The following is a 13,950-nucleotide window of genomic DNA, read 5'->3' as shown; positions in this document are numbered from 1 at the left end:
TATCACTGTCAGTTAAAAAACAGTTTTGGCTGTCTCCTGAATGCATGCCAACATTCTGGTGCTATGGGGTTCTGTCGTAGGGAAAATGTGATGCCTGGTGTAATCAAAGATCACAAATAATCATATAAAATGTTGATTGCAAACAGAAATCCTGTTTCTACTCTATTCTGTGCTGACAATTCCTTAGTACTGTGCCGTGGCCTTCAAGCAAAGCCTGATTTTAATTTTGAATTAATAGACATGAATTTGCTCATTTGGAGGTATGTATGTACATATAAGGAGTTTATTTCAAGAAGATGCAGAAATGAGCATCCTAAAAGAAACAAGGTCATAAAATTTAATCTAGTTTTCACCCAAAGAGGATTGTTAATCTGTTCCTATTCACCTTAATTCTTGATAAGTTGGTTACTTTGAGACACTGCTGAGGCCTGTCAAACCTCCCACTGGTCTGGACACAGGAAAACACCTACTTCCTTATTATGGAAGTCTGACCACATCTGTAGTGATATCTCTTCCTCTCAACTCGCTTGCTTTTTGTGGTAAACATCCAAAATTATTGCTGTACAACTTAACTGGAAATAATTATTCTTGGCTTTGTTTTAGGTTCTATACTTAGTTTGTATCAGGAATCCCGTGAAAAACAGACATGCCCATCTTTCTGTTTGGAGCCACTAACATTTGGATTTCTTTCTAGCTACAGTGAAGACACAGTGTTAAAGATTGGACTAGAATGAAAAAAAAGGAGAAAAGAAAGGAGAAAAAAGGAAATCATTTTGGACACATTGATAAGATAAAAAATGACTTTTTGTTTGAGACTTGTAATTGATTGACACTTTTTAATGGTTGGGTGTAAGACTCTTACCTACTTTTAAAAGCCTAATGGAAGTGTTAGTTTTACTGTGTGTCCTTCTAGGTTCTACAGTCATAAAAACAGGTCTGTTTATTTGGCCTGGACTTTCCTTATTTTACATATGGTTAGATTGAGCCCTAGGGATGTTTTATATCTTGTTTAGTATTATTTCCTTAATCTTAGGTTTTAGGGATGTGAGTAAGCAAATGAGCTAGCCACCCAGAGATACTTTAAATTCCAGTGTAAAGAACTTAATCTTTTAAAAGTGTATATTCAAAGTAGAGCTTAGGAAATAAAACTCCTTGTTTTTCTCATTCTTTCTTTTTGTTTTACACATTGTTCCACTGATTAATCTATCTCTGACTCATAGCTCACATGCTATATATTGCTTTCCACTAGAATAGTTCAATATCAGTTTTATTTAATTAGTAAAGATTTTCCAAAGAATGATAGGATTGTACCTAGTTGAAAGTCAGTACTTACATAAACTATTAGTGTACCTGATGCAGTTATGTGTAAATTATACTTTGGATCCTGTGGGAAAAGCTCAAGTTTCATCACTATGTTGTTCCACGAGTCTTTCCTGAGGCATTTACAAAGAGAACACTTTTTCAGATTTCTGTGAAATCGGTGCTATATCACATTAATCAAGTCTTGTTTCTATCTTGAATTGTAAAACATTGTGATTTAGATATAGCTTTAATCAGTATTAGTCATTTATTTGGCCTTTATGATGCTACTCGTTTTAGATGGGTGCCCAGGGGCTGGAGGATGAGGAGCAGTTTGCTGCTAAGCAGAAAAACACCTTTTGGGGTTTTTTTTGTTTTTGTTTTTTAGTTTTATTTTGTTAACATACACTGCAATATTGGTTTCAGGAGTATAATTCAGTGATTCAGCATTTATATACAACACCCAGTGCTCATCACAAGTGCCCTCCTTAATACTCATCACCCAACTACCTCCCTCCATCAACCCTCAATTTGTTCTCTATAGCGAAGAGTCTCCTGTGGTTTGTTTCCCTCTCTCCTCCCCCCCCCCCTCCCCTTACCCTGTATTCACTTTTGTTGTTTCTTAAATTCCACATATTAGCTTTGTGAACAATGTATCTATGCTGCCTGGTGGTGGGGGTGGGGGGAGGTGGAATAAAACATGACTGCAACCTTAACATTGAGTCCCTATGAGTGATCACTAAAACACCTCCATTTTTTACAATATCCAGCAAATTAATTGTTACTAAAGCAGACAAGTATCCATTAAAAATTCTGTGTTAACACAAGAAGTATAATGTTAATTTAAAAAGTCAGGGTGGTAAAGGTTCTAACTGCTTGGCCAAAGATGTATTAAAAAGTTATCTTGGAGCTTTGTGGGAGCATTCATATCATATCCATAGCTTTGGATTTGATGCTGTGTCCAGAAGGACTTGGAAGTGCCTCCCAGCCTACAGAATATGATAGAATATTTTCTCTTCTTATAAAGCTCTCATTTGTGCCTTTTGGATTGTGGTTCTTAATTAACTGGTGACTGGTAATAGGAAATATATATAGAATACACCAATATAAAAATAATTGGGAATTCACCACATTGTAGTTCTTTCCTAGTTATTCGTTTTTTAATTTCATAAATTTTCAATAGAGGTAATTCTGGCACAAACTACTTTTCCTGAATATGTCACTTTGGAAGCAATTTTATAATATACATGTTGACATTCCAAAATGCAAAAGAAGGAGGGAAAAGACCATGGAAAAATAAGGAAATGGTTCTGATTTGTTTTATCATTTAAAAAAATGTAAAGATAATACAATATATGTATAGTCCACCATATTAATGTGTTTTGTTTTTGATCCTTCCATTTAAAGAAATAGTTGCATTTTGGAATGGAGTTCTTTCAAAAGCAAAGAAGAAGTGAGACATGTACATAAGTGAACACTTAGTACTTTGAAGTTATTTCTCTGCTGAAATAAATGACTTTGTGCCATTAAAAAATGGAAAGAGGAATACTGATCATAAGGCTTAAAGCCAGTTAGAGACTGATTTTTTTTTTTTTTCCACCAGAAATACACATGGCACTGGGGATACTGACAGGTTTAGTTTTATGGTCCAGTAGTGCTTTGTCTGAACTAAGGAGGAGAGGATTTACATTGGTATGATGAAGTGTAGTGCCTTTGTTGGGATCCTGGACCACCTGGATTTGAATCCTGGCTTCTCCATTTATTATCTGTGGAACTGTGGGCAAGTTGCTTAGACTTTTTCAACCCAGAGAAAGTTTTCTCACTAAAAGTGGAAATAGAAATAACACCTACCCCATAAGGTTGCTGTGAGGATAAAATGAGTTCCTACTTGTAAAATGCTGAATATTAGGACAATGCAGTTACCACCGTAGGAATGTCAGATTGCTGACCAATAGTAGGTAAATCAAAGGGCAAGCTGTGGGAAGTTGCATATATGCACTGACTGCTGGAGCCCTTATCTGGACTCAGACTTCTGGGTATATGGCTTCTGGAATGAAATGAAGCAGGGCAGCCTGTTCCTTATCTCAGCCACCAACCAGCTTTTTTAGGATGTCCTTTTTTAGTACCAAGATAAAGGGGTCAGTGGTCTGTTATGTAAGTGCTTTTCAGTATATTATTATCTTATATTCTGACTGCTAATTTTTGGCTTATCAATTCTGACGATTCAATTCCAGACATAGGAAGAAAATGTGTCACTTGGCAATTTATTTAGATTATAGGATATAAAATTTTAGATGTTATGAAACTTTCAAATATGTAGCAGGCTAATGTGAAGGTACTTTATGGACCTGTTTTATAATCCCCCAAAAGCACATATTTTAGACACAATAATGAAATTGTTAGGAGTACTTTAAGTTTTATTTTTAGAACTATCTAGACATTCAACATGTCATTGACGGCGAATTGGAACTTGATTTAAAAAAATTTTTTTAATGTTTATTTATTTTTGAGAGAGAAGGACAGAGACAGAGCATGAGCAGGGGAGGGGCAGAGAGAGAGTGAGACACAGAATCCAAAGCAGGCTCTGTACTGTCAGCCCACCGCAGGGCTTGAACCCACGGACTGTGAGTTCATGACCTGAGTTAAAGTTGGATGCCTAACTGACTGAGCCACCTGTGTGCCCCAAGTCTGATTTTTAAAAGATAGTTTAATTCCACCATCAAAATATAAAAGTTTCAGACTCCTTCGGGTTAGTTTATTGTAGTTTTGTTTGTCAGAGCTGCTAAATAGTCAAGAGGAATTATTGAACACTTACCCCTGAGGCATTGAAATAGATACTTTACGGAAGTCTTTCACTTAGTTTTCTAGGCTTAAATTATAAATTTTGACGCCTTTATGCAGGACAGGAACAGCACTTACTCGGAAAAACAATGCCTTACGCTGTTTACTAACACTGCTGCTGTTGTTAGTACCTACCAGTGCCATCAACAGCTCCGTCTGTACTTTCAGGAAACAGAGCTGTTAGAGCTTTTTGCCAAAAAGGATGTAAAAGTCATGCTACCAACATAGGTTTTAAAAAGGTGTTCTTTTAGTTATTCCTGACATGTTAGCCTAGCCCATATGATTTTTTTGTCCATTTCATTTAACCTTCTGAGTTAATGTTTGCTATTATTTGCCAGTTATTATACCAGAAGCTAGAAATACGTCCATTAACTGGGCATTTAGCAAATAACTGCTCGTGAGATAGTGTTACCAAAGTGAAGATACAGAGTACTTCAAGAGTGTCTATCAGGATATAACTATTATTTGCAGAACATTTGAATCATAGTTTCTAAAAGGGAAATACTTGAGTTAATACTTTCCAAAGCGGAAGTAAAGGTGGACATATTTATTCAGTCTTACAGGGAGCTTTGAACCATGGACACCATGGACACATATTAGGGTTGTAATTTTATCTAACGAAGGGGATTTGACTGTATTGAGATATATGTGTTGTTGCTTTCTGAAGTATCCTAATCTATCACACTGCCAACTGTGCAACAGCTGAAGGCATGTCTTTTTCTTAACCTTAGTTTAGCTAATCTAGAAGTAATCATTCCAGGAAGATAGGTCAAGATTAGAGATAACGGAATTGCCTGATGACCATGGGTACATAAATAAAAATATGATAAGCAGGTGCTGAATTGCTCCCTTCTTGGTGGCCTCGGTACCACTGAGGCAGGTGGTGGATTTTCCAGCTACATTTCCTTTCTGACTTAAGCATTGACTCTTTTGGACTCCATTAAAAGTCCTGGATCTTCACTTGTTGGTATCACTAGCCATAAATACTGTTACCTTCAGCATTTTTTCAGGAAAGCCCAGAGACTTTGAAATGTACTGTTACCACCACTAACAGTAGCAATTCTTGCATGGCATTCCAGCTGCTAAAGTGATTCGTCTCAGAAGTGAGTTTGAGTCAGGATGACCTTTTATTGCAGATAGGCCTAGCATGACTTAGAATGTTCTTTCCTAGGAAATGAAAGTTTTAGAGCAGACCCACATTTCCACATGTTTGTTTCACAAAGCACTAATGTATAAAGCTGTCACATGCTCAAAGCCCCCTCCCTGCCTCCAAAATTGGGGAAGGTGATTATGGGGTCAAATGATCGAAATAGATTAGGGCATATCTATACATTACTTCACTCTTCGGAAAGTCATAGTGCATACCAGTATATTACAGTCTCTGTGAAATCCTCCTATAGAGAGATGTTGAATTTTTTTTATCTTAACCTAGCCAGTCTTATTGATCACAGTTCTTTTCTTAATATATTACCTAATAATAATCCCAAGGTTAAGCATTCCTCCTTTATTCGGGTTACTTTCTGCCATGATCCACATATTGGTGGCTAGCAACTTGTAGACAGATCTCAACAGTCACAGGCAATAAGAAGCTATCTTTATCAGTCTATTCTGTAAGAGTATAAGGAAAGCTCTTTTTGAGCCTCTTACAGAACATTTACATTGTTTAGAATGCACTTTTTAATTTTTTAGTAAAGCACGAGTTCCTTACTTAAGCAGCCTCTGTGCCTCTGTATACGTTCATCTTTTCCTCGGGTTAGGACTTGAAATGGTTGGCTACTATGGAATGAGTAGAAACAGGTGAGCTCCTCATGCCTGGGCTGTGGCTTGGATTGCATTTTCCCCAGGCTGCTGTGGCCTGGATGACCAGTGTGCCTAGTGATGCATCGCTCTTTGTTGCCTGAGGCTTGTGCTTGCCCATGGCAGGACTTGTGAATGGCTTGTGCTACCGTGTGGTTGTGAAGAACCGTGCTGTGTATTTCTCCTTACAAGTTACATATTTATTTGCTTTCCACAGTGATGGAGAGGGGAGAAAAAGGACCTCGTCTACTTGCAGCAATGAATCCCTAAACGCTGGAGGCACTCCCGTCACCCCTCGTCGAATCTCCTGGAGGCAGCGCATTTTCCTCAGGGTTGCTTCTCCCATGAACAAATCTCCCTCAGCAATGCAGCAGGGTCTGTGTGGTACACACTAAAGAATTACTCCTTACCGGTATCATAAACTAGGGAATGGAATGCAGTGCTTTGGGTACAAAGAGATTTGAGTGATTTCAGTGGAGAAATAACTTCTGTTTCCATATATGACATGGTGGTGAACTTCTCAGCTATCGTTAGAACGTAGTAGACATTCAGTAAATGCTTGATGAGTGAATGAGTGAACTCCCCAAACTGGGCACTAAGATAGTGCTAGAAAAGCATAGATTTTTTTTTTATTATTAGAAAAGTAACCTACTCCTTTACAAGGGTCACTCATAAAACAAAGTGACATCAAAATGTTGAATGATTAAGAAATGGATACAGAGACAGTAGACAAATATCAACCAAAAGATATGAGACCTGTTAGAAATTAAAGCAAAGACATCCAAAGGGGCAAAGTAAATTATAACAATAAACAGAGATACAAAAATGATGATCAATTATGCCAACATGCATAATTACATAGCCTTGAAAGTTAGAAAATAGAAGTTCACAGAATGTTGGGAAGAAATACATCAGTAGCTCTCATGGGAGATTTTAACATATTTTTCTCTAAAAATTAAATACAAGGAGGGTATATATAGTTAATATTTGAGAAATATAATTTAACAAGCTTGGTCTAATATTTATATAGAAACTTGCTCCCCCATAGGCAAAGTTCATTCATTTTTAGTGCACATGGAACATTCCAAAAAATTGTGTACTTGGCCACAAAGGCATTATTTTAATGAAACAATCACATAATCTCTGATTACAGTGCAAAAAAAAAAAAAAAAAAAAGGAATCAAGAATTAGAAGACAACTAAAATGTTTCATGTGTTTGGAAACTGAAAACTACTAGAAACTAGAAGGAAGAAAATATGTTCAGAGCCCTGCACATCAACACTGAGTTGTATTTAAAGGGCATTTTTAAAATCAGGAAAGACAAAACTCAAATGTACCTAAGTATTTAATTCAAGAAGTTAGAAAAGGAGCTCTTGAGTAAAATTTTTAAAAATTATTTATTAAGGAAATAAATAATAAGGGTAAGGGCAGAGGTCAGTTAGTAAAGAAAAAGAAACAAGAAACTGACATTACTAGAGAAAAAATTAACTCTGCCTAGGGTGGCCAGAGAAAGCTTCACAGGAATGCTGGATATTTACATTTAAACTCATTGCTGGGAGAAGCATGTTTCAGGAAGTGAAACTAGCAAAACTCTGATATCATCGGAGAGAACTTTGCAGGTTAGGGAATCGTGAGAAATTCAGCATGATGGGAGCAGAGGATGGGAGATGGAAACACAGGTTGGGAAGTTTACGTGAGGCAGGAGTCTGAAGCTGTCCATATGCTGTTTGCAGTAGTTTGGACTTTGTGCTTTGGGGCATAAGCAACCGTTGAAATATTTTAAGAGACATAGTCATGTTTGTTAATAGGAAACTAATTGGCAAAGGTGCAAAGAATGGCCTGGAACAGAGGGAGAGAGCGAGCTCCAGGAATTGGGTAAGAGAATGTTGCAGGAGCGAGCAGAGGTGCTGAGCCAAGACAGGCCCCACGTTGTTCAGCTGCTCTTCTCTTGACTGTGTCTGATGGTAGATGGAGACCTTAGGAGATCACTATTACCTACTCACGTAACCTTTTTGTTTTGCACAATCAAAGAATGTACAAAGATAAATTGCAGAAGTGTTGGGCTCTGGGGATTGCCAGTTCATCTTAGAGCACCTATCTTATAGGTCATTGTGTGCAGAAAGAAGAAGTACAGAAATTACATGTGCTTTCGTTTCAACTCGAGAGGGAAATCTGTCAGGGGAATTTAGTTTAGTGAATTTACTTAAGCTGTTAGTTCCAGAAATGCAGTTACTGGGAAAGTGGCCTTGTGAAAAGCTTTAAAGGTGGAAGATAGGATGAGAGAACAACAATTCTAGAGAAAGCTTCCGCGTAGTCTGGGTTACTGCTTAGGAATGCCTCTCACTGTTTTCTTCTCTGCAGATGGACTGGACAGGAACGAGCTGCTGCCACTGTCCCCTCTTGCTCCAACCATGGAGGAGGAACCACTGGTTATATTCATGTCTGGTGAAGATGATGATCCAGAGAAGGCTGAAGAAAGAAAGAAGTCAGAAGAACTGAGGAGTTTGTGGAGAAAAGCAATACATCAACAAATCTTGTTGCTTCGAATGGAGAAAGAAAACCAGAAACTTGAAGGTTAGCCATTCAATCAGGGCTAAATGATATGATACTATAATTGAAAGCTTTAGGTTAAAACCACCCCCGTCTTCCCCACACTCAGCCAAGGAGTATAAATGCACTTTGACTAGGATTTTACTGATTATAATTGTTTCATTTTATTTTGTGAGGTTGCAATGACATGGGAATGTGCAGCTTAAAATATTTGCATTTTTGTTTAATAGCTAAAACATCAGACACCTTTAGAGTGTTTTTGGGTAACAGAAAATGTACATAGTGTGGCATCCATGTATTTGATGTGACTGAAAGTCTAATATTATTGTGCATTACTTAAAAAAAAACCCTTAAACATGAAAAATATTTCAAAAATTCTTTTTGAAATTGATTTTCACCTTTTAGGCTAATTGCATTTATAATAAGGGAAATGTGCCTATTTCAAATAAATTCTATTTGTATTGTACCCAGTTCAACTATCTAATTACCTGTTATCAAATCAAAGTTCCTAATTTTTGTTATTGCTTTATATACTTTCTACTTAAAAAATCATATTCAAATCATTAAATTTATAATTGGATAATTTACAATAGCTTCTGTGGTATTACTGGTGCTTTATTGCTTACTTTATGAATAAGTGTTTTAGAATGTGTTTTCCAGACTTCGAAAGAATGATGTTATTTACCTCCTTATGAGCCACACATAAGGAGATGTGCAGACGGGACCAAAACTCAAAAAATGTACTAATGTTACTATGTTTGGCAGTTCACTTAACCTAAAAGGGCCTTGTTTTTCACATGTGTAAAATGAATGATTTAGCTTAAGTGGGTCCTTTGATTTACAAGATTATAGGAAAATGTACAATTTAGGTTTTTCTCTGGCTTGCTTTTATTGTGTTGTCTTCCAAAATGCTTTTTTAAGAACAGGTATTCACATTTCTATGCTCATCACCTATCTTAAGATTCCTCTTACTACACCTAATACTCAATTCTGTTTTTAAATTGAACAATATTTAGTTTGCAAGGGAGTAATTTTCTTCATTGCTGTTTTCTTGGCAGACTGGAAGTACGCAAAGTTTTAAATATCCTAGGAAGTAAATCTTTTTTTTTTTCTTTAAAATTAAAACCCAATTGATCGTTATTGGTACAGTTTTTAAAAGTTTGATGTGATAAATGGTATGCCCACCCGGGATTTTATAGATTTTGAGGGAAATTCAATTCATATTTAGGATAAGAGAGGAGGTGACATTTAGCAGATATGGTCAGAAACCTTTATGAGTTCTTTTTTTTCTGTATTTAAGTAACAGAGATAAAAAATAGTTGAGCTTATTAAAATTCTAGTCAATGGATAATTATTTATTGATGGTTCTTTATTTTTTGCCTAGTTAACCAGGTGAGGGCAGATGTTGACTGTTCTTAATCAGCATTTTATCCTCAGGGCCTGAAGCTGGCACATAGCTCTTGATTATTCTCTTAAATGAATAAAGATCTAGAGAACGTTGCAGGGGGAAAAAAAGGAAATATGCTTTTGTTCATTATAAAAAAAATAATTAGTAAAGTAACATATAGGGTTATATTAATTATTAGCTTTAATGAACCCACTTCTTCAAAAAAATTTGATTACCATAGAGAAATATAAAGCAAGTATTGAGAAGCAAAGCTCCTCTCTGTGAGTTTAGTGGTATCCAAGAGGTAGGCCATCTAGTGGTATCCAGGAGTATTTTCATAGTGAAAGTTTGGTTATATCTGGACTTTCAGTAGAAACTTTTACTCTTTATTTGAATAACCATATTATAAGATATTTAAATTCTTTGGAATGGTTTCAAACACACTAAGTAAAGGGTAATACTCATTCTGCTGTTGTTTTTGTGCTGTCGAGGACTTTGGATGCATGACAAAGATTTGTGTTGCAGAAGGTAAGGGGTTGAGCACTGTGAGCTTAAATGAATACACGTTAATCTGTGAGACTCCTGTTCAATGTGATCCTAATGAAAGAAAAAAAAAATAGCTAAATGTTTTTTCTTCCTTTACTCTTTTGGAATCAAGTATTCAAGATAAAGAACACATCAAGTTAGTAGTTGCTTTTATAGGCCTTTCTTTAATGAGCTTTGGCTTATATTTTAGACCATTAAACAAGAGAGAATTCTGTACTATTTTTAAAAACAGAAGTAGTGTTAATTTCAATAAAATGAATTTTTTTCTTTAAGAAAAAAATGAACACAGAGGCACATGACTTAACATTTTTAAAAGAAGTATTGGTAACTCTGGGAATAATTATAAAAATGTATTGGGTTACCATGGTCAGTATTTCTCTAATCAAGGTTAGCACGAGGTATTGTTTTCTCATATAGGTCATATATAAAATATCATTGGTGTTGAAAATGATGCAAGTTGTCACATCTGAGGCTATCACATTTGTCAAAAAAATTGAAACTTACAGCGTAGGGAACACACTTAGTTTTTTATGCTTAGTAGAGCTCCCATCTGTAAGATACAGAGTAAAACCTCCTTAGAAAGTTATTCCTGATACTTTTTTATGTGATATGACTCTGTTTGGGAACGTTTCATGTATCCTCACTTTTTTTAAGTTTACTTTGTGACTACATGTTAGTGGTTGATTCCTAAAAATCATTTGGTATGATTTTACAAATACAACAAAATGTTTAAAATTCTGTGTTCTAGGAACACATCAGTTTTACACAAATTCTTTTGTTTTTCTTAGCAAGCAGAGATGAACTCCAGTCCAGAAAAGTTAAACTGGACTATGAAGAAGTTGGTGTATGTCAGAAGGAGGTCTTACTAACCTGGGATAAGAAGTTGTTGAACTGCAGAGCTAAAATCAGAAGCGATATGGAAGACATTCATATTTGTCTTAAAGAAGGTATTCTGGATTGCCTTTTTCATTTGAGTAATATTGACACACAATGTTACATTAGTTTCAGGTGGATCATCATTAATCATCTTTTTTAGAGAAAATCTTTAGAGATTTTTTGATTGTGTAGCTCGGGCATAATTTTGTCCTTGTGCTTTACCTATAAAAAAAGGGAAGTAATTTGCTTTTGACTGCAGTCAGTGACTTTGTTGGGAAGAAAACAGTGCTAATGGAGAGATGGTCCCTGAGGAGTTAGCAGACACCTTTTCTTCTAGGTTTTCCTGTCTTCTTCAACCAGCTGTTCTCAGCTGTCTTTGTTGTTTATCAAGAAAGGAGTGAATGCATGGGTAGAGACCTTGGATCATATCCATAAAAATAATTTAGACTTACAAACTAGACTCATTTCCATCATTTAGTCAGAAATGTTTATATTTATATGTATATGTATATTCACCTACACGTATGTGTGCATGTAAACAGATTTATGTTTTTATTCATCAATCAGTTTTCCTTCCATGTATATATTCCTTTATTTTGGAAAAATTGCTTTTATTTGGCCATTATACTGCATTGCTACTCTGTCATATAAAATGGCTGATAGTTAAACATCTTAAATTTAAAATTAAAACTGCTTAGCATGTGAATATTTGAGGTGCATTTCTGTGACCCAGCTATTAAAATGAGGATCTCATGACCTATATAAGCTGAGTGCAAAATAAAAATCCAAGAATATCCAAAGATATCTGTTAATGAATCTTGTTTTAAAAGCTTATGATTAATGTGTGAAACTCTTGCATAGTTAAGTTTAAATGAAGTTGAGATTAATTTTGTAAGATGCTACATTTATTGGTTTTTTTTCCTTGAAGATATGGAAGTCCTAAATATTTTCATTGATTGCATTATTTGGGAGACAGAATAGTGGGTAATAGAATGTGTGTGGTTGTCGATCACACTATTCTTTGGTATGAGTTTTAAAGATTTTTAGGGGTGCTCAGCTTCCCATTTCTTATAGGATACAATTTGAACCTCTGAGCACTATGCCCAGGGCCCACCATAATCTCTGCCTCCTTCATCTCTGATCTCATGTTCTGCTTCCTCCCTCCCTGTATCATGTGTTCCAAAGAGGTTGAAGTACACTGGGTCCCAGTATATGTCCCAGGCTGTTTCTTGCATGGAATGTTCCAGTTTTCCCTAACCTCTCATCCTTACCTCTCCACCTGCTGCCTATTTCCCATCATCCTTTTCTTTTCACCCCTCCTCCTCCTCTTCCTTTCTCACCCCATTCCTTGCCTTTCTGAGGGTGTTCAAACGTTTCCCTTCCTGAAGGGATTGATGCCCACACTCCCAGCTTGGAAAATCCTATTATCTTTTTGATCTCAGTTCAAATACCATTTCCTCAGAAATCCCTCTCTTCCACCAAAATCAATTCATTTTGCTTCATTATTTTTTCTCACGATTCTTTTCCTTAATGGTGCTTATCATAATTATAATTTTGTATTTAGGCATATATTTGTTTAATGTTTTTCTCACCCCGCCACTGCATACCTAGCACCTAAAAAGGATCTTGCATAAGTTATTTACTGAATGAATGCATGGATGAATGAATGAATGAGACTAATTCCCAAGAATGGATTTATTCATCTCCCAGGGAGGAAGTATCCTCAGTGCCAGTCTCTATACTTTGCTATGTGTTAGATGTTCAACAGATGACTTGTTTAGCTGAAGTGAATTGCCTTCTTGCAAAATTGTTGTTGGATGGATAATAAAACAGCCCACTCATGTTATCAGAGATTCATTTAGTGGGCTAATGAAAGTTACCCCCAAAATGAGATTTTACATGTGATCATTCATTCATTCATCCTACAGATGTGTAAGTAGCAATGTATATTCTTGGTTTGCCTTATACAGAGATGAAAGTTTGCTCACTATTCTCAAGGAGCTTACCATGGAAGCGGGAAAGATAGGCACACGGGCAGTATAGAGCTAATCCAATATGGTGATGTTTGAGTGCGTGTCAAGATAGTATGTGAAAAGGGAGTGATCACTCCTGGAGATGTGAGGAAGAGCTTCAGCAGAATGGCATTCAGGCTCACCCATAACAGATGAATAGAAATATGCTGCGCAGTAAAGTAGGGGAACTTGGAAGTCCGTAAAGCAACAATAGGAATAAGAAACTGGAGGTGTGAAAATAACTGTAAGCTTCTTTTACTTAGTGTATGGTGCAGAATGGGAGGTAATGGGACTGAAGAAGGTAGTTTAGAGGTATATTGTGGAAGGTCTTATAAATCATGTCAGTGAGCCAGAGTTATACCTTTTGGACCATCATACTTTTGGTTTATGCAAATGATAGTGCTGAAGTTCAAAAAGATTAGTGCCATTAAACCTTCCTTAATCCGCTGGGAGCTCATATACCTATTCCCGATATAGTTTACCTGAATTGAAAATAGTTTGTGAAGTAAGATTACCTGTACTATACAGAATTGACTTCTGTCCCTCCCAGTACTTATTACTTCATATTCTTTTGCATAAAAAGCAAAGTTTTAGTATACTTTGAACTGCTTGTGATACCTTTCAGTTCTCAAGCATAATGGA

At 36.1% G+C, this 13,950-nt stretch overlaps 1 protein-coding gene across 4 annotated transcripts in view; it reads left to right on the top strand.

Annotated features, from left to right (window-relative positions):
• The window catches only part of TBC1D4 (TBC1 domain family member 4), a 185,473-nt gene that overhangs the window by 154,481 nt on the left and 17,042 nt on the right, over positions 1–13,950 (top strand). For 2 of the 4 annotated variants that reach the window (XM_042927934.1, XM_042927951.1), the window contains 3 exons: positions 6,155–6,312; positions 8,299–8,511; positions 11,209–11,367. In XM_042927934.1, coding sequence (XP_042783868.1) covers positions 6,155–6,312; positions 8,299–8,511; positions 11,209–11,367 — 530 coding nt within the window. Of the gene's footprint in view, positions 1–6,154; positions 6,350–8,298; positions 8,512–11,208; positions 11,368–13,950 lie in introns of those variants that run through there. The other 2 variants (XM_042927929.1, XM_042927944.1) reach the window with 2 other exon arrangements.

The sequence above is a fragment of the Panthera leo genome, chromosome A1, assembly GCF_018350215.1.
Source record: "Panthera leo isolate Ple1 chromosome A1, P.leo_Ple1_pat1.1, whole genome shotgun sequence".
NCBI classification, from domain to species: Eukaryota; Metazoa; Chordata; class Mammalia; order Carnivora; family Felidae; genus Panthera; species Panthera leo.
This window is presented reverse-complemented; position numbering and strand designations above follow the sequence as displayed.